The 25801-nt window shown below is 39.2% G+C and overlaps 3 protein-coding genes across 5 annotated transcripts in view; 1 reads left to right on the forward strand and 2 right to left on the reverse strand.

Moving 5' to 3' along the window:
• The window catches only part of LOC138047570 (sphingomyelin phosphodiesterase 4-like), a 24228-nt gene extending 19044 nt beyond the window's left edge, over positions 1–5184 (reverse strand). The window contains exons 1-6 of one of the 2 annotated variants that reach the window (XM_068894477.1): positions 5133–5184; positions 4845–4928; positions 3584–3793; positions 2774–2876; positions 1136–1197; positions 114–268 (exon numbers count right to left, since the gene is read on the reverse strand). In XM_068894477.1, the coding sequence (XP_068750578.1) occupies positions 114–268; positions 1136–1197; positions 2774–2876; positions 3584–3793; positions 4845–4928; positions 5133–5150 (632 nt within the window). In that variant the 5' untranslated portion in view covers positions 5151–5184. Of the gene's footprint in view, positions 1–113; positions 269–1135; positions 1198–2773; positions 2877–3583; positions 3794–4844; positions 5040–5132 lie in introns of both variants that reach the window. The other variant, XM_068894478.1, reaches the window with a different exon arrangement.
• An 8-nt stretch (positions 5185–5192) lies between these two features.
• The window catches only part of LOC138046842 (coronin-6-like), a 31546-nt gene continuing 10937 nt past the window's right edge, over positions 5193–25801 (forward strand). The window contains 8 exon segments of the mRNA XM_068893420.1: positions 5193–5552; positions 5982–6419; positions 7103–7222; positions 9957–10058; positions 12653–12859; positions 13124–13342; positions 13568–13653; positions 17458–17638. Of these exon segments, the coding sequence (XP_068749521.1) occupies positions 5361–5552; positions 5982–6419; positions 7103–7222; positions 9957–10058; positions 12653–12859; positions 13124–13342; positions 13568–13653; positions 17458–17638 (1545 nt within the window). The 5' untranslated portion in view covers positions 5193–5360.
• On the reverse strand, positions 17681–24239 carry LOC138047572 (bromodomain-containing protein DDB_G0280777-like). Of its 2 annotated transcripts, none has more exons than XM_068894482.1 (6): positions 24208–24239; positions 24016–24098; positions 21978–22150; positions 21724–21876; positions 20570–20609; positions 17681–19567 (listed from the first exon to the last, which is right to left on the reverse strand). In XM_068894482.1, exons 1-6 carry the CDS (start codon positions 24222–24224, stop codon positions 18684–18686), a joined length of 1350 nt encoding a protein of 449 aa, XP_068750583.1. In that variant the 5' UTR covers positions 24225–24239; the 3' UTR covers positions 17681–18683. The 2 variants fall into 2 exon arrangements, with proteins under 2 accessions (XP_068750583.1, XP_068750582.1); XM_068894481.1 differs by having other exon boundaries at positions 21978–22153.

Consider the following 25801-nt stretch of genomic DNA (forward strand, 5'->3'; position numbering starts at 1 on the left):
AACAAATTCCCTCAGGCTGACAATTTGAGCACCATTCTTATACACAAATGATTTTCTTGTGATTTGGTTAAAAACGTAGTTGCTAATGACAGTAAAACTACATAAACTCCTACCAGGATGAAGAATTTTTCCTCACTTGACCAACTGTACTTTTACTCTTAATGCTGCTGGAAGAGATGGGCGATCCATCTGAGGGCAAGAAGAAGTTCAGGTAGTCATCCAGTATCACCAAGTAAAGAAAGTCCTGTGTTGAATTCGCATTGGATTCCTGAAGATTCAAGAAGTGGCCGCATGAACAATTTTAAAATCATTTCTACCACCAACGTTGGCATCACCATCATTCCCTTCAATATGTGACACAAACAACACCTAAATCAACTTCCCCTTCCTCCACGGATATATTGATCGTAGCAAAACAAAACGTCACTCTCATATGCATCTCATTAAAAAGAATAGATGCCTTCCAGAATAGTTTTTACCACAATTGCTCGATCTTTAAATTACAAAAAAAGACAATTGCTTGATCTCGCAACCTGATTGGCTAATTTGCCGTTGTCGATAAGAGTCCAGACAATGCTGTATGTGTCATGCTTGCATCAATTTGTTACGCAATGTAATAGCCAATCAGGAACGCTAATTTTGGGAAATCAACCAATCATATTGCGAGAAAGTTATATACAAGTCTTTCTCTTTCTTTTTGTCATGATTTTTGTCACTCACTGAAATAAACAATATTACAGTGGTCAAAATGTTGTGCGCCTCACGAGTCCACAACAAATTTTGACCACTGTGATGATGAATATCGTTGTCGATAAGACTACAGACAATGCTGAACCACTTTCGATTTGTTAATTTTGTTTAGAAACTTTATTGGCAAAATAACCTTCAAAATATGGAATTGAAAAAAAATAATGTTGATTTCTCTTCTCCTCCACTTATGTAAGTAGTTGTTGCTGCAATAAAATGTAGCTGTTTACTGTATTTCTTTTTCTTTTGCATAAGATTGTTTTTATTAATTAATATGTATTTGGGTGGGTTTTAATTTAATCAAAAAACGTAATTAGCTTTTACAATAATACTGCAAACTTCATGCAACACACACACAATACATTTCTAATATATTATTGAGACCTACCCAACTGGTCTGTTGAGCCACAATGTAATAGGCAAAATGAAACATATAGTATTCAAAAGTATCTTGAAGAAGTTAAGCATGTGCACCTTTGGAAAAATAACTTAATGTAACATTGAGTGTATTCTTTTGTGTTTTTATGGGTGACTTGTCCCACAAGTTTATACAAGATGTTGCTTTGTTTCACAAAGAACAGGCAACTCTAATTTTCTAAAAGAATATACTCCATTTCTTATAAATACAGCCTACATTTTCTTCCAATCAAATTTCACAAGAGAGCCATAAATAATACTGAAGTGGAAAAAAGGAGGTGAACCTTACAGTACAGGCCAAGAAAATAAGTTAACCCATTGACCCCTGAGAGTGACACTTAATAGGTTTTTACTGTCTAATGCCAGACGATTTTACTCATCAATGGGAGGGTGTCCAAGGACATTTGAGACGTGAATGGGTTAAGTGAGATATCAATTACATATATAAATAATATATAGACCTTCGAACCAAGCAAAACACAACAACAAACAAACAAACTTTTAAACTTAGAGAACCAGGTCCAATGCTGGGCATGGGTACTATTAATTATAATTTATTAATTTATAGAAATCTTTGATATGGTGGTTTCTAAAGATCACATCCATACCCTGGGAGCTTAACCCATTGACCCTTAAGATCGAGTGACACTAGATTTTACTCTGTCTTAAATGCCAGACAATTTTACTTGTCAATAGGAGGGGGGGGCAATTAACCCATTGAGCCCCAAGAGTGACACTTATAGATTTTACTCTGTCCAACGCCAGGCGATTTTACTCATCAGTGGGGGGCATCCCAGGGCGTTAAAGGGGTGAATGGGTTAATTGAAAACTCATGAACCAAGGGTTAAACAGAGTACTAAATTGAAAAGAAACACAATGCTCAGTCTCACTGCCTTTACCCTTTAAGGCCTGAGGGGAGCCCCATTGACGAGTAAAATCGTCTGGTGTTAAAAAGAGTAAATTCTGTAAGTGGCCACTGGGAGTGAAAGGGTTAAGTGGACAGGGAGGGCCTATAACAAGTAAGCAATAGAGGACTTTTTCCGTGTTTGCATAGCCTCACCTAAACATGAGGGGGAGTTGGGAGAATTTGAGAAAGTTATGCAAACCGGAGACATAGTTGAGAATTATCCCAACTCCCTGAGTGTTTAGATGAGGCTGTGTAAACACGCAAAAGTCCTTTATATTGCATCAATTAATTATTAATTATAATGAACATTTCTCAAAAATAATTTGACAAATTATGAAGGAAAATGCGGGTTTTTATACTTCCTGATTGAGACCGATTTTCTTGATACATGCTCATATTTTCTACCAGCCAATCAAAATACGCTTCTGACAACACAACCAATCAAAATTCGTGTGATGTCAAAGCCATGTTTACATACCTTCATCTAAACACAGCTATTGACCAATGAGAGTGTGCATACATGTACTATCCCAATTATTTTATAATAATAAAATTTACTGATGATTGGCCTATTAATTTGAGGGAAGGAGTTCATTTCAAACTTAATTAAAGTAAAGGAAGGATCTTAATCCAAGAAACAGAAAGAGTGTGGGGGTGTGGTGAGTCTGGTTCTTCAATGAAGAGCATCCATCAAAAGGATACTGAGCAGCACCGCACTGACTGTCTCTCCAGGTCCACGCATAGGTACTTTGTTTTGATACAAAACTGGAACAATGCCCTCTGACAATGAAGTCTGTGTTGGAAACTGATTTTTGAGGGAAAAAATAAAACAAAAAAAAGGACAAGCTGATGATCTAATTTAGTTAAATTGCAAGGACAAATGTCTGCTTAAGGGGGGTGGCACTTAATTACAGAAAGACAATGGTTGCTAAGGAAGGTTTTTAGTTAAGGGCCCTACCAAAAGGTTGCATGGATGGTTCTTTGATGTAAGTTTTTTAATTGGGGTCCTGACATCACTTCAATGTGCAGTCCTCTGCCATGAAAACATGAAAACTCTCAGGAAATGAAAGGGAGAGGAGGTTTTTTCACCAGATGGGAACCGTCCCATCGTTTTTTTGTAAATTGTAGCATGGAATTTTTACTTTGACAAATGATATAAATTTTTGAAAAGTGTATCAAAGGAGGGCCTTATGACATCACAACTCTTTTTTTGCTACAGGTTTTGTGTTAAAATGTTCTATTACTGTTGTGTTAAAAAAAATTGAGAAAAACATAGTTAACTCGCAGCTCACTTTTTATACATTTTCTGTTTTGGTCAGGTGATTTACCAAATATAGTTGTGAGTCAAGCCTGACAAAGAAATGTTAAATAGAACACACTTTGCAAAAAAAAAGGTAACTGTAGACTTTAAAAGGGACTCAAAAAATGATCAAGGGGTCCATAGCAACAGTGTGGTAGTTAAGAGACACCCCATTAAGGATAAAAAAACTAGCTAAAATGTATAGGACTTACTGGAAGACAGCTGATGAAAAACTCATATCTGTGTTGATCCTCTTCCTGAAGCAAGTTTATCAATTTAAAAACAGCACCTTCAGGAGACAGGAATCTTCTTACAGCAGCAAAGTCTCTGCTCTCTCTCAAGAGTGTTCTGAGTCCCCAGTCTGTGCCACCTGAGTAACCAAAAATGCTACTAAGAAGCTGAGGAAAGAACCCATGAAGATTCTGAAAAAAAAAAAGAAATGGTTAAGGAAGAGATTGAAGCACTTTTCCCATGTTTCCATTGTTACACAAACAAAAGAAGCCAGGAAGACTGACAACCAACTGATGTTCTACACTACCCTTAAAGCCTCCACTATGCAGACATTTTTTTGCTTTGTCGACTATCTCCATAAGAGGAAATGTGTCCACTTCTGTTTGAGCTCTACATCAGATAAGACTCTGACAAGTATTATTTTCAAACATCAATCCCAGAGAAATGCATAATTCAATGCAAATAAATGGAGCTGGTCACAAAACAGGTTTGCTTTTGCTGATGGTACCCTTTGACTGACTGCAAAAAAGATATATTTATATAATAACCCAAGTTATTCTTGCATTTTGATTGGTTCTTGGCTATGATCTATTTGAGGACAGACGCATGATTGACGTCACCATCAGCTTTTATGCGAATAAAGTTTAATTCTTTAGTATATATAAAACAAATAGATTCCCTGTTGCCGTCCGTCTGTTCATCACAGATGATGTCAAAATGTGGTAAGAACGAAAAAATGGCACACAAGGAGATAGCCAAGTGTGTCATTGATGTTCTTACTACATTTTGACGTCTTCTGTGATCTATTACTGAACAGATGCACAATAACATGGAATCTATTTGTTTTATATGATAAAGAATTAAACGTTATGCGGATAACAGCTGATGGTACGTACTGGTGACGTCAATCGTGCGTCTGTCCTCTAATAGATCATAGGCAAGAACCAATCAAAATGCGAGGATAATTGTTAAATCACAAGAGAGTTTTGCGCCATCTACGGTTAATGTAGTCTACCTTTATGTGAAACCAAAGGATTTTTGGAGACTTGGAACCATTGACCAGCACACGGCAACACATTGTGACAACTTCGTTTCTCCTATAACTGGCTTTGACTTTTCACACCAGAAGGGATAATTTTAGGTCCCTCTTTCTCCAATTATTTACTGTTTACTTTAATATCTAAGGAGAAGTACACTACTGATCAGAGGATATCAAGAGTTCATAGAAGGACATTTATTTACCTGTGCAGAAAAACTTTCTATCAACTTCTCAATCTCCTCACATCTCTGATGCAGGGGATACTGTAAAGCCTCTCGCGTTTTACTCTAGATGTAAGACAGAAAGAACAGTTCTTTGAAAACGTATAGTAAGCTCTGATGAGCGCGGGAGGAAGGGCCATGGACTGGACTAGGAAGCTTGGCAGTAATTTTAGGACTCTTTGAAAAGGAAAAAAAACAATAAAACATGAAGTTATATTTTGATGAGTGGAGGTCTTTTGTATATATTTGTCAGTCTGGGAAATTTCTTACCGTGAAGTCACCATTCATGGCTTCAACGACTTGGAGGTTTGACCATGTGACCCGGACCAGGCCTCCATTGCGCCCCTCCCAGAAATACCGTCGTTCTCGTCACTGACGGTTTCAACTTTCAAGTTGCCGTCGGGGATTAATTTTCTACGTTTATCTTTGCGAAATAGAGGGAACAATTGAAAAAGACTTAACGAGAATATTCATAAAGAGCCCTGTACTGAATTTAGTATGGCTTTTGTGAGAAAATCTCATTTCCGGCATGTTTTTGGGAGTGCAGCTAAGAAGGACAAGTGCTTCGATGGGTTCACTTGCTCAAAGAATTCCGTTGAGTCCGCCTACTGTGCTGTGAACCCCAAATTTCTTGCTATCATAATAGCTTCCGCTGGTGGTGGGGCTTTTCTTGTCCTACGACACGACGAGGTAAGCTGCTTTTACTCATTAGTGCCTTAAAATTAGCGAGGGAAGTCTTGACTGTGCAAATGTAAGCCTGATCGATATGAAACGGTTTTGTGTCTCGAGTTTAATGGAAATTCCTTATTTTCGGTTTCGGGTTTTAGCAGAAACATATTAAGTATTTCTGCTTTCTGAGCTTGGTTTGTGCCAAGAACCCAGTGGGGGAGGGTGTTACCGTTGTAAGTACTTGTGGCAGTGTTGACAAATCGTGATCTAACGTTTCGTGCTGACGTCTGATCTCGTGCACTACGCGGAAGACAGCATCAGGTTACATTATAATCTTACAGTTTACACCAGATATGGTGCTTGAGTAAGTTGCTAGTCACCAAAATTTGAATCAAACTGTATGCCTTGATTAAAGTTAAATTTTTGTATTGCGTTCACGACTTTTTGTAGTTTGGCCGTCTTGATCCTGAGCATGGTCGTGTGGGCGGACATAAACAAGATGTCCTGGATGTGGCTTGGAATCCTTTTGATGACAACATGATAGCTTCATCCTCTGAGGATACAACTGTGAAAATTTGGCAAATTCCAGATGAAGGTCTTGGCAAGACAATGCTAGAGGAGCCGTTGCTAACTTTGGAGGGCTGTCACCAGCGGAAAACACACCAAATCTTGTGGCACCCAGTTGCAAGTAACATCCTTCTGAGTGCCAGTTATGACCCTTTAATTGTTATTTGGAACTTGGAAACTGGAGAAGCAGTGCAAGAAATTGACTGTCACCCAGACCTGATTTACAGTGTCGATTGGAATACCAATGGTAGTCTTATTGCCACTACTTGCAAAGACAAAAAAATTAGAGTCATAAATGCACACAATGGAAAAGTGTTAAAAGTAAGTGTAATTGTATGACTTTGCCTTTACATTTACCTAGTGTTAACAAAATATGCAGCGTAAAATATTATTATCCATTAGCGACATTTTAGCTGAAATGTTAACTTGGATATCTCAAAATCCTGATCATTGGAGTCAGTATGCAGCTATTACAACAGCTCTCGGGATAGGCTCAGAAAACAATGGACCAAAACAAACAACCAATCTACAATGAACCATAACCCTAAAAACAATAGAGCTGCATTCTAAAGGGATCCAATGAAATTAGAGGTTGTAAAGAGCTGTGTCCTATTTCGATCATTGTGTAAAGTGGATTTACTGTCAAGCTACGTCATGCGTGACCAGTAGTTTTGAAATTTGAACTGAGTATTCAAATCTGCATGCCACTTTTGTACTTTGTTTTGGAGATATGAATTTCCTGTGGATATTTCCTTGATATATTGCAAATAGTTAGTGAAACCTAGTTCAAGAGTTTGATGACTTGTTGTTCAGTTATTGTGCGTTTTTCGTACCAACTTTCGGAAAAATCTTCAAGATTTTGTTCAAATCTCGGAAGCTCCAAATAGGAATTCGGGTGTTCATTTCAGTTTCGTGGATACTGGTAACACGTGATATACATGTAGCTCAACTGTAGAAGCAATAATGCTTTCAGATTCTCATATTTCCTCGTCTGTGCTTTGAAGGAAGAACCTGGTCATGAGGGAGCAAAGCCTCAGAGAGTGGCATTTTGTGGAAATCTTGGTTTGTTATTCACATGTGGTTTCTCAAAGATGAGTGCAAGACAGTATGCAGTGTGGAAAGCAGTTAGTAATAATTTTATCTCTTATCTCTATCAACTAATCTGCAATGAAATGAAATAAATGCATGAGCACACAACGAGGACTGGATCAGATTTAAGTTTTGCAATTTATTCCAGGACAGGCTAAAGCCAGAATAAAAACTACACGTATTTGCAAGGATCATCTTGGACTGTACGTGTAGTTCTCTCTGTTTTGAAGACTTCAAAAAATAATAATTATATCTTGGACTCATAAAGTTATTTTGCATGGCAATCATGTGATCACAGTTAGGCATGACATTGCCTGATACATAGAAATGTACCTTAACTTTGTGCAACAAAGATTCAAAAAAGATTCCAAATTGGGGATCAGATCCAATGCCCATAGAATCTTGTAATAATTTTAGTATTAATGTTTTAAGGTAGGCAGATCTGTGCAATCTATGAGTTTCCTTGAAAAGTTATCCAGAATTTCATGGCATGGTAGTATCTGCCATCTTGATTTTTACCCAAATGCCATATGGTAACTTGTGGATTGAAATGTCTCTTTTGCTAGCAATACTCATATTCTAGAGTTCTTTTCAAGAATAGGTTTCTCTGATCCCTTTTCATGTCTCTTTGTGTTCATTATTAGAGTGGTTTAAGTTTGTAATCAGTTTCAGTGATAATGGTGATCCTGAGTTAACCCTTGCCTGCCTGAGGGTGTTCTTTGCAAAGTTTTATAATGTAACCATGAAATCAGATGATCTTTGGCAAAATTAATGATGTGTAATAATTATTTACCAGACACAGTGTAACTTCGACTCTTATGTTCCAGCAAATCAGCTCTGACGAAGGGCTAATGCTCGAGACGTCAGCTTTTAGAATCTCTTTAGGGTGGCCAATTTACATTATCAACTCTGTTGATAAAACCAATTTTTTGTACACTACTTCCCCAATGATGCAGCACCACAGTTTCTTTAGAAACTACCCCCTTCATAAATTTGCTTTAAGTTGCTTGGAATATTTGTGACCCTCCATATGACTTTGATGCTAAAGGTGATAGCACGCTTACACAACATGGCTTGTGTGTCCTGAAGACACAGATATGCGCATATTAAACAGCCAAAACAAAAGAAGACACTTGTCTTGTTTTCAAAGAGTTCAATCAGCAAATTCCATTGTCTTTCTTATCATGCTTAGTGTGCCAATGACCACACGCTTAGCATGCAGTTGAACACACTTGGTATCAGTAAAGCTATATAATGCCTATTTCAGTTTGACAACTTGACTTACAAGTGCTTTGATGAATTAAAACAATTATTACGACTATCCGTGTAAAAAAAACTCGCGACCTGTGTGTACGGCTCGTGTATCCGTGTAAAAAAATGGCAGAAGTACAAACGATAATTTTGAACCGTTCGAATAACTGGAGCTTTAGAATATCCATGCAAGAAATCGGAAGTAGAACGGACGATAATTTTCAGCCGATCGAATAACTCAACCTTCTTGGAGCCGGTGAAATTTCAAAACTTCAGAAAATGCAACAGGGCTAACACGCGTTTTTTTCACATTCTTTCTGCTTTTGCTGTCGTAACATTTTCGATGATCGATATACTTTTTAAAAGGGACACGAGTTTAACACAAGAACTTTCCCAAACACGGTGGAACGTTAACAGTATTCGGTTCCAACACTGTCGGCACGACTCAACCAAGTCATGCGTGACCATGCGTGACCTGTATCTGCTATGCATGTTGAATGTTTTTCGTAAAATTCCCGTAAGCTTTTAAAAGAAACTAAATACTGTAATCCTCAAATCTTTCTTGTCTGAGATTTGTTATTTGGCCTTTCCCTGCCTATTTTATCGAAGGCGAGAGATTGTTTTATCCTCTGGACATGCCCGAATCTTCTGTTCTGCCGACACGAGCGACAAACAGTGGCAAGGTATACCAAAATCTCGAGATCTCTGCACGCCCGCAGCACTGAAATCTCTTTAGATCATCTGGGATTTTTGTGATTTTTAAGAACTACCGTATTTCGAAGAATATACGTCTAATCAGGCGGCTTGGCTGATTTCGCATCTGGGCTTTTTCAACATGTACGTTCCAATACTTGGCAATGCGGCATTAAATTTTGCTATAATTATCCTATTTACATGTGAAAGAGGAAATGAAGGACTTAAATAAGAACTATCTTTCAGTTTACTGTTGAGATGCATTTCTCATCTTTATCTCCGTACAATTTAAAAGGTTTTTTTTTGCCGGTGCGAATGACATGCAAAGGCGCCCCGCACACTAGCGGATTTTTTGTCGGCAGACGGCAGAAGTTTTCACTTGTTGGCTAGTGCACTGTGCAAGATAGGACAATAATTCTTGAGTTTGTAAACAGTATTTTTTTTGGGTTCTCTTGTCATTTAGTGGTGTATTTCCCAGTATGTCCATTCCTGAGGCTCTTCACTAAGCGTGGTAAATGAGCACACTTAGTGTGCTCTCTTGCTAGTGAGTTGTGTCATTTTGCACACTTGTTTTCAAAGATTATCATGCTTCTTTGTTCGACTGCTCACGCTTTGTTTTTTCTAGCGTGTTCTATGAAACAAAATAATTTGCTAATGAAGTGTGCTCCTGGACACACATTAAGCGTGTTAAAACCAATTTCTATTGTTTTTAAGTGCTATCACCTTTAGCATCAAAGTCATATGGAAGGTCACATTTATAGAGCTCAGGTTACCATTTTTGCTTAACCTATCTCCTAAATAAATTTAAGTTCTTTTCCTATATAGGATACTCTGGAAAACTTAGCCCTTGAAGAGATTGACCAATCAAATGCTGTTCTTTTCATTCATTATGACCCTGACACTAAAATGATTTACTTAGCTGGCAAGGTAAGATGTGTTTATAATATTATTTCCCCTATGTTTTGGTACAGTTGGTGGAACATCAGGCTATTACATGGGAGGTTGTAGGTTTAACTTTCTAGTTATCTGTAATAAGGGAAATAAGCTATGAGGCCCATCTCACAATAGGCTCGATTACCAGCTGCTGTTTTGGGAAATGAGCCAGTACTCACTCCCGAAATCTCAGCTGGACGCGTGAAGTGAGCCATTGTTAGTCTCTGCCAATCAGAAACTCGCTTGCACAAATTGAGTAGGCATGAATTATATTTTTTAGTTCAAATTGTGGATGCAAAGGTATTCTTTGACCTGGCCTGTTTGAGCTTTACAGTGCTTTTAAGGTGGGAAACATCCAAGATTTCGACAACGAAAAGTATTCGAGATGCTGGAGAATGGTATTGTGTCATTTTCTACCGCCTGAGGTCGGAAACGGGTGTCTAGAAAACTAAGACCAAAGACCTAAGACCTAAGACCTAGAAAACTAAGACCTAGAAAACTAAGACCTAGAAAACTATAGAATATGTAAAAATCATTAAATTTCTTATATAAAATAAAATCCCAACCACTTGCCAACAGTGTATTGTTTTTCCGGTGTAATGCAAGAAAAAACATGTCTGGAATGTTTATTGTGTTGCAACCAATCGCAGTTTAAATTCCATAAGGGCAAATTTATTTCTGTGCGGGAATTACCAAATCAATCAGGCACATACAAATATTAATATCAGAGGTATAGAATGGTGAATTCGAGAGTTTGCGAGGGTGCGAGAAATTCGAGACTGAGGCTTTTTTCGTTTCTATCAAATTTGAGCCAGAGACTTTACCTCTAAAAATCTGAGCTTGAGACTCCAATAGCTAGAAAATGTCACGCCGATAATACATGCACTAAAACAGCGTAAAACGTGACGGAAATCTCCAACGGAAGATGAGATTTACCATTCCCCTAATAAATATTGTTTCACAACACATAAGCCGCGGCATGGGATCATTTTGCAAATTACTGGAAGGACGCGTGCATTTCAACTCGGAGGCTCCCGAAATAAAACATGCTTTACGACTTGTAACCAAAAGTAAAAACTAAACTGTTAAGGGAAACATCTGTTTATTAAACATTAGCCTGCAAGCAGGCCCTTTTATTGAAGCGCTTGCGCGATACTAAGCCTATGTGAAACCCAAACAGGGCCCGCTCACAAGCTAATTAAACATCCATCGAAGAATTCTAATTCTCTTGACGTTTTCCAGGTTTGACGCGCGTGTACAAACTGCACAATACTCTTAACGGAATATTTGTTATTTGCTTTCATGAATTTTATTAGCAGTAGGGCAAATGGATCTTTTAAATCCGAAAACCATCATCGTATTACACCGGAAAAACAATACACTATTGGCAAGTGGTTGGGATTTTATTTTATATAAGAAATTTAATGATTTTTATATATTCTATAGTTTTCTAGTTCTTAGGTCTTAGGTCTTAGTTTTCTAGACACCCGATTTTATTTTATATAAGAAATTTAATGATTTTTATATATTCTATAGTTTTCTAGGTCTTAGTTTTCTAGACACCCGGTCGGAAACATCACAAATTTTCCCGTAGGTGCCAAGGGCAAAATATGGCTTTCAAATCCATTGCTGTTGCAATTTCTCCTCAGATTTTGCGAATCTAAGAGCAAGTAAAATTCCTCAAGATCAATTGAAATTACTGCTGAGTTTGTTGGTGGCAGAACAAGGGGGTTGATGACTTCGACGGAGAGCTGAAGTGGCCAAAGATTTTGTTGATGATTCACCTGTTGAATTCAAACTCACAGTGATCATTTAACCACAAACTTAAGCTTGCATCGTTTGGAAACTTTGCACAGACGTTTTAAGCATTGTTATGTAATTACTCTTTCCTTGAAATCAATGTTTTGGGATGTCTAATGCCATTTCCCCACCACTATTAACTTCACAAAATTATATTTTAAGTTTACATCACAGACACAATCTATCGCTCACATGTCCAACCGTTTCTTCTTGGGGAGGATACCTGAACTCGAGTGAGCGGTGGAAATTGAGCCTAGTCTCACAACTTTTCTGTGTTTATTACCTGGTTGAAGCTACACTGTAAGTTAAAGAAATAAGACACTCCTTTCAAAGAATTCTCTATCGCACATGGTTGGGTGGGTAAATGCTCAGGATTGTTGTCTACTACAAGCTACTTTTCAATCAGGGAGTAATGGGAGGGGTTGCATGATTAACCATTTGACACCCAAACTGACCTGAACCAGTCAGGCTTTACTTTGTCTCATGCTGGACGATTTTACTTGTCAGTCCCTGGGAGTCAATGGGTTATAAAAATAAAAAAAAAACAAATAGTAATATGACCTAAGAGAAAAGAAAATTTAGTATTGTATGCAAGGGTGAATTTGATACCAGCAATTTTTGAGTCTCATACATTGGATATGGGACACAATGATTAACTTTAGGTTTGACTTTGGCCTTTTGACTTGGGTTACAATTATTGTATTTTTGTGGTTAACTTTGCCTTGCATGTGAGTGAGAGTTCAGGAATGGCTCTGAGACAGTCTGATTTATTGTCATTTGTTCAACAGGGTGACAGTATCATCAGGTACTATGAGTTAGTTCCAGAACCCCCCTATTGTCACTGGTTAACAAACTACAGTGCCAATGTGCCACAGCGAGGAGTCTGTTTCATGCCAAAACGTGGCTGTGATGTCACTATCAATGAAGTGGCAAAGTGCTTTAAACTTGTTGCCAAAGGATACTGTGAGCCCATCAGTTTCACAGTGCCAAGGAAGGTATGTATGGACAAGTGCATTGTGCAAGTGAATGCAAATAATTTTGACTCTCAGTCAGAAGAACAGTAGCTCCTTTTGTGAGGGTAACAGTTTTTACACAATCTATCATGATAACATTGGCTTTTTGTGGATCTTGGCATTGTTTTTCTGACATGCCTTTATTTCAGTGTGTAATAAAAGTAGAGAAGTGATAATTCATAATTTAAAACCTTACTTCCACTTCTACTTGACATCTCTTTTGGTTGAATTGTGTTTGTTTTTCAGTCTGAACTTTTTCAAGAGGACCTGTTTCCTGACTGCAAAGGAGATGAACCATCTCTTACAGCTAGTGAGTGGTTGGATGGAAAGGATGCTGATCCCAAACTTATGTCACTCCGGCCAGAAGCAGGTGGGGGCACAAAGGCAACACAGAAAGCAAAGAAAGGACTAACAGCACTTGGAAAGAAGGCACCTAAGAAAGCAGCACAGGCTGCTGGTGAAGAAGTAAGTGATGCCTTGAGCTCCTTGTTCATTTGGGGGGTTACTGCCTATGTCTGACCATTGTCATCTTCAGAGAGGATTGAGGTGTGGAATTAGATTTCAGATTGCAGGAAAGCTGCAATATCTAGAGGTCTTAAATTCAGTTGGATGGACATCTAATAAAGGCTTTCTAAGTAAACCAAGTATGCAAGTCCAAACTGGTAAAATTACCTTAATTATGATTTACAGGATTTCAGTGAGGTCATAAAGAAGCTGCAGGCGCAGGTGGAGGCACAGGAGAAAAGAATCAAAGCATTGGAGGAGAAAATGGAGAAGTTATAAGTTTGCATTGCAAATGAGGAATAGATAGCAACAGGTTCCTTTGCAAAATTGAATTGGACCTTTGCTCCTTTAAATTTTAAAAGTTTTAATTGTCTCTAGAAACCTTTATCAGAAAAGCTTGAAACTTGTATTTTTCCATCCTTAATTTGTATTAAAAGAAGAATGAATTATGTTTCCCATCTGTTATTGATTCAGAGGTTTCACAGTGAACTTGTAGAGTTTTTGAGGCTTCAGTTTGTAATGGGTTAGTAATAAAGCCCTTATTTTAACTGCTTGTTTAAGTCTTTTTCACCCTTTGGATAGTGCATTTTTTGACTTTCAAATAAACTTACTTGATATCTGTTCACATCCTTCAGGAGAGTGAGACTTCTGGATTTTACTCTAACTCCAGACGATTTTACTTGTCAGTGGGAACCTCTGAGGGATGATTGACTTAAAAAGAATGGAGGAAATGCAACCCTTTTAATACATTTGTTGCAGAGAAGGAAAATCTCATTGCTGAAAAAGTGAAGGACAAGAGCAGAGGTTGACCCATTACAGCCTCGGACAAAATTGATGAAACACTTTGCAGACAGTAGGATTGGGACCAACGGAACCCATTGACACTTCAAATGCCCTGGGACGCTCGCAGTTGACAAGTAAAATCTGTCTAGTCTCACTATCAGGGATCAATCTACTCTGTTTAATGCCAGACGATATACTCATCAATGGAAGGCAGTTTAGGAGTCAATGGGTTATAAACTGTTATGGAAGTATTTCATTGTTGTTGCTCTGTCCAACACATGTACAGACAATTCCTGACCCAGTGTCCATCCTTTTGCTAGTCTGGAGGTAAACAAGTCAACCTCCTTGTCAGGAGCTCTGGCCTCTTTCTGCTCCCCAAATGTCTGCAGAGTGTCCTTAATAGTGCTGCAAGGGTTATTCATCTTAGCAGTAGATATGAACATGTCACTCCTTTGCTTATCCAGCTCCATTGGCTCCCTATTGAAATTGCTGTCATTACATTCAGGGCTCTTCATGGTGCTGCCTAACTATATCACTGAGCTCAAAGCCTTGTACACCAATTAGAACCTTATGATCTTCAAAAACATTGTTGCTTTTTACACCTTGATTCAATCTTAAGACCTATGATGGCCAGTCCTTTGCGATTGCTGGTTTTTCTGTTTGGAATGCTCTTCTGTTGGAACTTAAATTTTTTGGTTCCCTTTCCTCTTTAAGTCCAAGTTGACGACTTTGCTCTTTAAAGTTTCTTATGATGTAGTTTTATACTTGTAATCAGTTAGTTTTATCCCTGTTTTGAATGTAATTTTTTGTAAAGTGCTTTTGGACTATTGGGATTAGCACTCGATAAATATTCTATCATTATTATTAAAGAACAAGAGGTTGAAAACACCGTAAACACCGTGCCCACATACTACCTTGGCAGTCAGATCCTGTCTTGACCTGATTTTTTTATCATCTACTACATACAACCTAATAATTAGGGACTCGTGGGACTGTTGGCTCACAACTACACATAACCATGACTCCATGAGACCACAATGTTGCTAGCTCTGAAAATAAAAACGTTTCATAAAAAATCAAAGAATGCTTCTATCTTTAACTCCATTGTAAACCTGGGTAACTGTGTTGATCAATGCAATAGGTTGATTAGCTAATTTCACTTCAAAGAGAAACATCTTGGTATGGTGGCTTAAACCTTATCACTATTTAGCAGTACTTTCATGCAAGACAAATGAATTAGTTTTTATAAAAAAAAAGGTGCCTTCATTTGATGGGAAGCCATTGCTACAAAGCAGCAGCTCTGGGTCCAAATCCAATGATCATTTCTTTTGTTTATTGCTATCACAAGTCCATGACCACTGTTCTAAGAAGATAATTATCAATTTTGAGAGATCTTGTTGCCATTTCAGTTATCCACTGGCTGAGCGCAATCACTTTCCATAAGCATGGAAAATGGGTCTGGTGACCTGGGAGGGGAATCTGTCAGTCGCATTCACTGCCACAAACCTACCCCAACCACAAGAATAGACCAAATCGGCTACCTCGATGTTGTATCCAATTCAAATTCTTTGGGAACAAAACGTTTTGTTCCAAGTATTTCCGTATCATTTAAATGCAAATGCAACACACAAAGAACTTTAACCCCAAGAGATTTGAATTGGGTACAAAATTGAGTTAGCCGAATTCGTCTATTCAAGTTTGTACTTTGCTAACAAATAGGTGAAAGAAAAGATGGGGGTTGGGGTGATTTGATTGGTTGAGGAATCCAAGGAAGCTAAGAAAGCTTTGACCGCTGGGAGAATAGATACCAGAGAGCACATTACAGGCGACACTGGAAACGAAGCTTGTTAGCTGAAGAATGTAGCCCGTTTTTTCTTTTTTTCATCTTTCAACACCTTTTTTTAAACGCTTTCAGTTCTGATGAAATGGTATATGAAATGAATCATATATGAACTGCGGATATGAAATCAAGTGAAGCTATGATCTTCGCAGTTATGAGCGCAATTTTTGCAATTGCGTAGAGAAGCCTGAAAAATTCAGGACTTCAACGGGGTTTGAACCCGTGACCTCGCGATTCCGGTGCGACGCTCTAACCAACTGAGCTATGAAGCCACTGACGTTGGGAGCTGGTCATTTGTGGGTTCTAATGGTCCCGTGAGGAATGAATCAGTGATGAAATGGTATATATGAAATGAACTGCGGATATGAAATCAAGTGAAGCTATGATCTTCGCTTCTTAACGCAATTGCAAAAATTGCGCTCATAACTGCGAAGATCATAGCTTCACTTGCTTTCAGTTCTACTAGATAGCTTGTTACTATATTACACAAGTGGTCGGCAAGATTCTGATCAGTAGAATGGAAAAAGGTATCGGTACCAAGCTTAGACCAGAACAGGCAGGGTTCCGTGAGGGGAGAAACACCACCGAACAGATCTTCATACTGCGTTTATTAATAGAGAGATAAAGCATCACGCAAAAGGCAAACGTCAGACTAAAATTTGCTTTTTGCCAAAAGCAGAAGAAACTCGTTTGATATGAGCTCATTTCTTGCCTGTTAGTAGCGGGTATCAAATAACTTTTCAAAAGAGAGAGACGAGTTAGAATGGCATATAATTTTCATGCTTTTATGACAAGCAGCAGCCCACCGTTTCGCGTTTGCCGTTTCACGTAAACGCGATGCTTAATCTCTCTCTGCGAATGGCAAGCGCCCTTGATAGTCAATTTCATCAACTTCGAGAAAGCATTCGACTCACTCCATAGATGGAAAGAACTTAAGTGAGGCCATCGCTACTGTGTGCATGTGATGGATGAAGAACCTTCGCTGATCCACAGCATCAGGAACTTCTTATGCAACACCCAAGGACAGAGAAAAATCTCTGACCCGGGTCGGAATCGGGAATCCGGAGGTCGTGGGTTCGATTCCCACCCGGGTCAGAGATTTTTCTCTGTCCTTGGGTGTTGCATGAGAAGTTCCTGATGCTGTGGATCAGCGAAGGTTCTTCATCCATCACACGCACACAGTAGCGATGGCCTCACTTGAGTTCTTATCATCAAACTGCTTTACCAGGGTGCAGAATGTGCCGTCCTCGATAACGGGCAAACATCAGACTGGTTCAAGGTTCGAACAGGAGTCAAGCAAGGTTGTGTAATGTCCGGGTTCCTCTTTTTACTAGCAATCGACTGGGTCATGCACCAAACAACTAACACCGGAACAAGGTGGAGGCTGATGGAGCAGTTAGAAGATCTTAACATTGCAGACGATATTGTCCTCGTCTCCACAACCATAAATCAGATGCAGAGGAAAACAACTACGCTTGCAGATACAGCTTGCAAACTTGGGCTACGAATCAGCTGGAAGAAGACAGAGGCCTAAAGGTCAACTGCAGAGGAAAGGAGAAGAACAAGGGATAGGGACAGTTGGAGAAAATGTGTGGAGGCCTTATGCGCAACAGAGCGCGAAGAGTCGAAGTGAGGTGAGGTGGTGGGTACAAACTTAAAAAACCAAATAGGAAAGAGAAGCTAAATTCCATTTTAATTCTTCACAATTTTACATAAACAATTTTCAGATTTTAAAACAATAGGTATTTAATAATATTTACACGCCAAAACCTGAACTTACAAATTGAAATAAAGACGCATTTCAATGTATTCAAGAGGAGGCTAGCCTCAGTGCTTTGGCCACCTCTGCTAGTAAATAATGCGCCACTTGATTCACAGTTCTCAATTGTAGTGATGGCCTAGTGCAGTTAACACACAGCTTTTTACAAATGCTCGTACACAGCTACTGTGTGTTAAGGTCAGGGCAATGTTTCAGTCCGATGCTTATTGGTTAAGCAGTCAAAAACTACCGGTATGTCCCCTCTTCAATTGGCTCCTGGGAGTGAGTGAGACTTGACAGATTTTACTCTCATGACAGACGATTTTACTCGTCAAGTGGGGGTGTCAAAGGGCGTTTAAGGTGTCAATACACTAAACTCTTCAAAACCTAGTTAAATTAGACATTTTTGCTATGTCAAAAAGAAAACTCATTTAAAAAATCTGTTCTGTTTGAAACTGGCGACAAAACACTCCTGTTGGTTTGTTCACACAAGGCTGTCACCAGAAAACCACGGTGACCATGTTGGTACCACAGAAGCAAGTCTTAGATGCAAAATTACGATTTCACAAGATATGTACCACTCTGTGTGAAAAAAAGGCAAAAAGTTACCATCAGCTTACTTCTAAACTTATAAGGAGGATGGCCACAAAGGTAGTGTACCCTCCTTTAAACGAGTTGGAAAAATCAACTTGCAATTCTATGACCTAACCTTCTCTCCTCTTATTGAAGGATAGTTATGTAGCTATGATCCCCCAACACTCTTAATATTGCAAACTATTAGCACAAGCACTCAATTCTAGAAGTATAATTCACTTCTCCATGAAGGGAAAAGGGTAAATGTTATATCAAGCATAAAACTTGTTGATAAATCGAACAAATACAAGCAAACATAGGAAAACCAAAACAACTGGTAAAAACTTTTAGTGTTTGGGTGGGTTGCGTAGTCTCATTTGGTATGGAGACTGATGGTGGTGTTGTTGCTGCTGTTGCTGCTGCTGTTGTACTTGCTGCTGCTGCTGTTGTTGTTGTTGTTGCAGTAACTGGACGGTAGGCGTAGCAGTCCTCTGCCCAAGTGTTACAGTGGCCATCTGCTGAGGTTGCTGCTGTCGTGGTATTTGTGCTGGAGTGACTGCAGGCTGTGCTGTCACCTGACCACCAACTTGAACAGCACCTGGTACCTGCTGCTGCTGTGGTTGCTTTTTTTGTGCAGCAAGCAGCTGTGCTTGGGCTTGAGCTTGTGATGTCATAGGCTTTGTGACACTTGTGGGTGCTGAGGTCAGCTGGCCTGTTGGTTGACTCTGCATGGTGGTGACACTTCCCACACCCTGCTGCTGCTGCTGCTGCTGCTGCTGTTGTTGCTGGCGCATCTTCTGAAGCAGTTGCTGTTGCTGTTGCTGTTGAAGTTGCTGTCGAAGCTGCACCTGTTGCTGAGGTGTTAGTTGTCCTAACTGTTGCTTTGCCAGGATTTGCTGTAGCTGCTGCTGAGTGATGGTCTGTGGAGCTTTCTTCTGAAGGATAGCTCCAGCTGCAGCAGCCTGCTGATGGTTTACCATTTGTTGCCTCTGCTGCACTGAAGCTTGCTGTACTGCACCTGGCTTAGCTAAAGTAGCAGTACTTGGAGCACCAGCTCCCTGGTTCACCTGTCCAATCTGGAAGCGCTTAAGATGCTGCTGTTTCATTTGTTGTTCCACTTGTTGCCTCTTGAGTTGTGCCTGCATTTGCCGCTGTTTAATCATTGCAAACTGCTGTGGAGTCAGCTTGACTCCCTGCTGTTGTCCAACATACTGCTGTGCTGTATTATGACCTGCAAGTAACACACATCAAATATCATCAGCTGTAGGTTTTGTATTCAGAAGTCTGGTGACTATATTTTACAGACAGGTGTTACAATGTGAAGAGATTTTGATAAATACAGGCTACCAACCTTGAGCCACTCCCCGCTTCTTCTCCTACTGCTGGGTGTGTGGTTTGATTTTAAATAGTAAGAATTTACATATGATAACGGCTTTTTTAAGAATAAAGGACAATCCGTTCCAAATGTGGCCACTTCAAAAGTTACCCGGTTGGCCTTTGATGTAACCTGCGATCAGGCGTACTTTGCTTTTAAACTAGGCGCGAAAGGAACGCCTTATACAATTTCTTAACGAGTCTGCCGCCCACCTGTCAAGAGTGATGTTATCTTGTGTCATGCTATAAATGTGAGCCAATCAGATTTTCCCAGAAATTACTCACACATTGTTACGAGAGGACGAAAACACAAAAAAATTCTAGCTGGAATATCTGCGAAGTTTATCCATGCAATCAAAGCTATTAGCATTTCTGGAAATCCCGCTTGACAGTTCAAATTATCAAGGAACGAAGGGCGAATTATTTATGTTATCAGGCACAATCAACAGTACAATAATAAACTTAACCGATTCTACGCAATTCTTCAACCAATCAGAGCGAGGCTCCAAGAGCTCTATTGTTTTTCGGCCAATCAGAGTAAAGTCCAGATTCTGGAATAAGAGCAGACGACTCGTTAAGAAATTGTATCAGGCGTACCTTTTCGTGCCCTCTCTAAAGAGAAGTATGCCTGATCGCAGGTTACCTTTGATGTGTATATGTGTGGGTGGTTTTAACCCTGGGGATAAAATGAGATGATATAATAACCAATCACCATTAAGAGGATGAGCCTCGAGTTTTGGGAAAAGCCTCAATTGACCACTGAAACAAAAACTTATGTCCATAGTTAATTTTTGTCACTAGGGTAGGGGGTTAATTTCTTGTTCTTTACAAAAGTTCAAACATTTTGCAATATACATACTTGCAGTAGCAATTGATGGAGTTGTAACTGGCTGTCCAATCTGTGACATAAAACAAGATAGGTAGAATTTGCAAAAAGTGGTTAATGGAGTTAAATGCAATTTAAGTAGTTAATGACTAGGAGCAAGTGCACTCAGTGCCTGGCGTGGCGTTACTGGTTTGGTTCATTTGAGTTGGAAGGTATGCCGACATTACAGGGAGCGAGATAATCTAGATGCAAAGTAGTGTTATCAGAACAAGACATTTCATCGGCTAACTTAGGGACCAATGTTGGCAAAGTGATTGCAGTTCCTTGGAATCAGTTACCGAGTTGCTATTTAATTTAATTTCCTTAATTTGCATGGTGTTTTGTCTCCTAGATGTTAGTTCATTTATGACGCTCGAAGTCGTCTTAAATAAAGGCCCACATTCGCCCAAAAGTCATTGCGCACCGTGACTGAATTTCGTGTAACACAAAATCACCCAAATATCTGACATGTTGTTTCCCGCGTGATTCGCCTGAGTGCCTTTAGCCAATCACATCACGTTTTTGGACAAGTCGTCATTTGAAAAACAAAAACAAACGGCCGCAATGACTTTTGGGTGAAGGTGGGCCTTCAATGTTTCTATCGTTTGCATGCAGAGCAGTCTCTTTGGAAGTCTCTTTGGCAACTTTAATTTCAGTATTCACGATGTCGCGCGCTTTCTTGAAATTTGACCTCTCCAGAGAATCATTGGATTGAATGGCTTTAATTTTAAGAGTGTCTCTATCCTGCAAGCTTCGTTTTAAGTCAGGTGTGATCCAAGGCGATTTGGATGTCCTGACACGTTTTTTATGCAAAGGAGCATGCCTATTAACCACATTATTAAACATGTTTTTCCAGGCCAGCCATATTTCATTTGGATTATTGTATGTTTTCAATCTCTCCCAGTTTTGAGAACCAATTTTGATCCGAAAATTCTCAGGATTAAAATTTTTGAAATTTCTGTAAGTAACGGTGGAATGACCTACAGAGGACATGTATACCGACTAAAAGTTTCAGAAATGCATATATCAGGCTGTGATCACTAATGCCTACATGAGACACACCAGAGCAAACAAGGTTAATCGGTTCATTAGTGTAAATAAGGTCAATCATAGTGGCAGACGATTCTGCAATGCGAGTGTAGGCTTACCTGACTGACTGCAGTTGCTGAAGATGCTGCACTTTGGCTAGTTGTAGCCCCAAGTGTTATTGAAGTCACAGAACCTGAGGTTAAAGCACTGCTAACTTGACGTGGCTGTGTCTGTAATATCCTTGATGTTGATATACCAGCTGAAGACACATTCTGGCCACCAAATAAACGAACAACAATTAAAAGCTGTATCCTTTGTGCAATGGCTAGAAGAGATGCAAACGCCATTCAAAAGGACAGATTTGTGTACTTACTGCTTGAACTTGAACTATGGAAGTTGGTATTTTTGCCTGCATCCGTTGGTTAATTGCTGCAAAGTGTGAAGACGTCATTGAGCTAAGACCAGCAGCATTACCTTTGTGAGTGTTAACGACAATACTGGGCGCACTACCTGCTGGTACTGATTGGCCACTAAGTACTATATTGGCTGCTGTCAAATAAACATAAAAGACAACTTTAGAACAAAAGTCTCTCATTCTGGTGCTACAAAAATCATGTGTTCTCAATGATAGGTTATTAATGTCGTGAAACTGAAATTTGGTATCTCAGATAACAACTAATAATTCATTTGCAGAAAAGACCTTGCAGAGCCCTTTTTTTCATAAAACATCAAGGAAATCAAATTAAACTAAATTTGTATGCACTTAGGTCAGCCTACCGAACAAGCCAATCAAGTCATTAATAAAATGTCACGTGCATCAACTTTAAACCCGATAAAACACTCCTCATTAGAATTCTTTATATAAAGCATTCTCAAGTGAAGCTATGATCTTCGCAGTTATGAGCATTCTCGTCACCAGAGCCTTGGATCGACCCAAGGCTCTGGGAAACTCTATGCAGGAGAACATGCGCCGTAGGGGTCTTATAGCCAAAAACTGGCTATTGGAACCTTACTGCGCCTGCTCACTCCTCGCTCTAACATGAATGCACCAATTAGAAACGCTTTTGATTGTTCTTCACGAACACCAATGAGAAGACACTTTGTTTTAGGGTTCCCCAGAGCTGTTCTCTCGCTCAGTCAAGAGAAGAGCTTTGGGGTCGAGATTGAGTTATGAGCGCAATTTTTGCAATTGCGTAGCGAAGACTGAAAAATTCAGGAAATCTAACGGGTCCCGTGAGGACCATTTCATTCCATTCCATTTCATATACCATTTCATCATTGATTCATTCCTAACGGGACCATTAGAACCCACAAATGACCAGCTCCCAACGTCAGTGGCTTCATAGCTCAGTTGGTTAGAGCGTCGCACCGGAATCGCGAGGTCACGGGTTCAAACCCCGTTGAAGTCCTGAATTTTTCAAGCTTCTCTACGCAATTGCAAAAATTGCGCTCATAACTGCGAAGATCATAGCTTCACTTGATTTCATATCCGCGGTTCATATATGATTCATTTCATATACCATTTCATCATTGATAAAGCATTCTAATAACAATTATTTCATGAGGAGATCTAACCCGAAGGTCGTGGGTTCAATTCCCACCCTGGTCAGAGTTTTTCTCTGTCCTTGTGTGGGCCCATTTCCATCAGTAGGGCTAACGCTCACATGGTTCATATGGGATAGAAATCTAGCACTTCACCTTACACTCTATTCAGTTAATTATTTCATGAGCACGCGTTGGATATGAGATGGTAAATAGCCAATGAGGTGCGTAATGCCGAGTTGGCTATAACCAGTTTCATATCCAACAAGAGCTAACAGAATAATTGTTTTATTAAATTCCTTAAACTCCAAAAGTCTGGAAGTACAAAATGCGAGCGAAAAAAGCGAGAAAATCCAAGCGCAATCGAAAAAACGTGATGAAGATTCAATGTTGTATAATACCTTGTGGTCAGACAGACACAGGCTCATCACGAAAACATTTCTTTCCTTTTCGCGTACTTCTAAACGTCGAAATAGAACCAAACTTTCCAAAAGCGCTGTCCGGTGAAAAAAGATTTTAACCTAGCAACGCTTAGCGCAATCAATTGCCATATAGGTCAAACTAAGGTATATGAGCGAATAACCGAGACTGAGGGAACCAATCAGAGTGTACAAGAAATGGATAAACCGAGGTTGAAAATTTAACAATAAGGCATAGCTTGCTTTTCTTGTATCCTAATGTTCCCTCACAATTTGAACCTTTGTTCAGACTCCAGAGGGGCACGCTTTTAGTGGAATCTTTTTGAAGCCCTTCAAAAAAACCTCGCAGCATGTGTTTTATAAGGTCTAATAACACTGCTGCTCGTTTTTTTAACATTACATTACTCTCTCTTACTCTACTACACTCTTTAAATTAATGTGTAAATCAACCTGTGGTCTTCAACAAGTTTGATGATGGTGTGGTCCCAGTTGCACCCTGCAGTGCTGACGTTTTCCTGAAGAGCCGCTGCAGTCTGAAAATCAATATCACAATTTTTGGTTTATTGTTGTTGGTTCACAACTCATTCCATGACATCGTGAACAACATTTTAGTTGCCATCTACCGGTAACTGTGATACCTACACCAACAGATGTGGCATTAAGTTGTGTAGTTGCAGTAAGCTTTTGTGCAGGAAGCTGTGTTGTCGAGTTTGTCAGTTGCTGGATGCTGACTGCGGCTGCGCAATTTGTGATCCTTGCGGTTGGGTAGGAGTGGAACCTGGTGGATTTTGCTGTGGTTGATTCTGTTGTTGCTGCTGTAACTGTTTAAAAACACAAGCAGTTGATGATTTTGCGCTAGCACAGCATATTACCTTTGTAAAATACTCATTGTCTCGGGACTTTTATTCTGCACATACCAAGACAAATCTATAATATTAGTAACAAATTAGCACACTTGAACCCTGTTATTTTGAACTTGGGTATTTCAAGCTCCCCACTGTTTCGAATTAATGTTCATTTCCTTTACGTTTTTCCCCTTTTCCAGTTATTTTAATATGCTTACTTCAAATTCAGTTATCCCAAAGTCCTTGCTTATTTGAACTAATTTTTGTTTCCTATGGACTTGATTCTATTTCAAAGTTTAATTTAAAAGGTGGATGACTAACTTCAGATACTGTCAGAACACACTTTGCCCATTGTGCACAATTCAAAATTGCACAATCTGTCAGTCCTTGTTTATTGATTTACCGGTATTTATTACAAACCGTTTCCAAACAAAGATTTCTGTTGGGAAGACTGTAGATATAGGATTTGCACTTTTAGATTTGCAGAAAAAGTTACCATCTTTCTAATATTGAAATACTGAAAATACTAATTTTTTATTAGTTAATATGGAAAAGGTCTACCTCCTCAGGATAGATTTGGTGTGGAATATATTCTAATTTTTGAATCCCTGCTAATTTGAACTATTTTCTCTATTCCTTGTGACTTCGAAATAACAGGGTTCAACTGCAGTATAAACATCAAATTTACACCGACCGTTTTTTGATAAAACCTAATACAGATGCTTTCAACGATACATTGGCTGCGCCCTTTCCGGGATTGGTTGCCAACCTGGAAACTGGGACGGGTAGTTGAAAAGTTCATTCAACGGGCCAATGAAATTTGCAACTTTACACTGAAGTTCGGCAACTTCGCTCCGAAAGGTTATTTGTCCCTTTCATAGTACAATTTGTTATCATAAAAAAGATGTTAAATTGGGCACTACTCAGCCATTTAAAATCCAGCAGTGCTAAATGGCTTAGTCAATACTATTCATTTTCATACCACAGCGTCTGTGAAGCTGCTGCCTTTTCTCTGGCAATTCGTTCTGCTTTCATGGTTGCCAGCTGTACTGGATTTAAAGTCTTTCTTCAGAAATGCCACTGCAAGAATACAAAAATCAGTAACAGAAATGTTTTTTTGACAACGAAGGATGTTCAGGATTGTGGGCAACAAAATGCACCCTCTTACCCTTCTAATAATAATAACTACAATCATAGACAAAAGTTTGGGAAGGTTATGTAAATGAACCACACCAGAGCTGTATTTCAACCTGCTTCTGTTAAAGCTCAAAAGAATAGTTTTCACTTTCCTCTTACAAAGCCACCCCTCCCCCTATTCAATTTGGAAGGTAAGTCACCAAATTCCCACTGAAACCATATCAGTTTTGCACAACATTGAAGGAGGGGGGAAG

Source organism: Montipora capricornis, chromosome 4 (assembly GCF_036669925.1).
Source record: "Montipora capricornis isolate CH-2021 chromosome 4, ASM3666992v2, whole genome shotgun sequence".
Taxonomy (NCBI): Eukaryota; Metazoa; Cnidaria; class Anthozoa; order Scleractinia; family Acroporidae; genus Montipora; species Montipora capricornis.

Excerpts from the sequence above, each read along its gene's own strand:
- LOC138047572 (XM_068894481.1), bottom strand. Across the intron at positions 22,154-24,015 it reads AAACTTGTTGAAGACCACAG|CAGCCAATATAGTACTTAGT; the intron begins GTTGATTTACAC and ends TTTATTTGACAG. Across the intron at positions 21,877-21,977 it reads CCATAGTTCAAGTTCAAGCA|AATGTGTCTTCAGCTGGTAT; the intron begins GTAAGTACACAA and ends TTTGGTGGCCAG.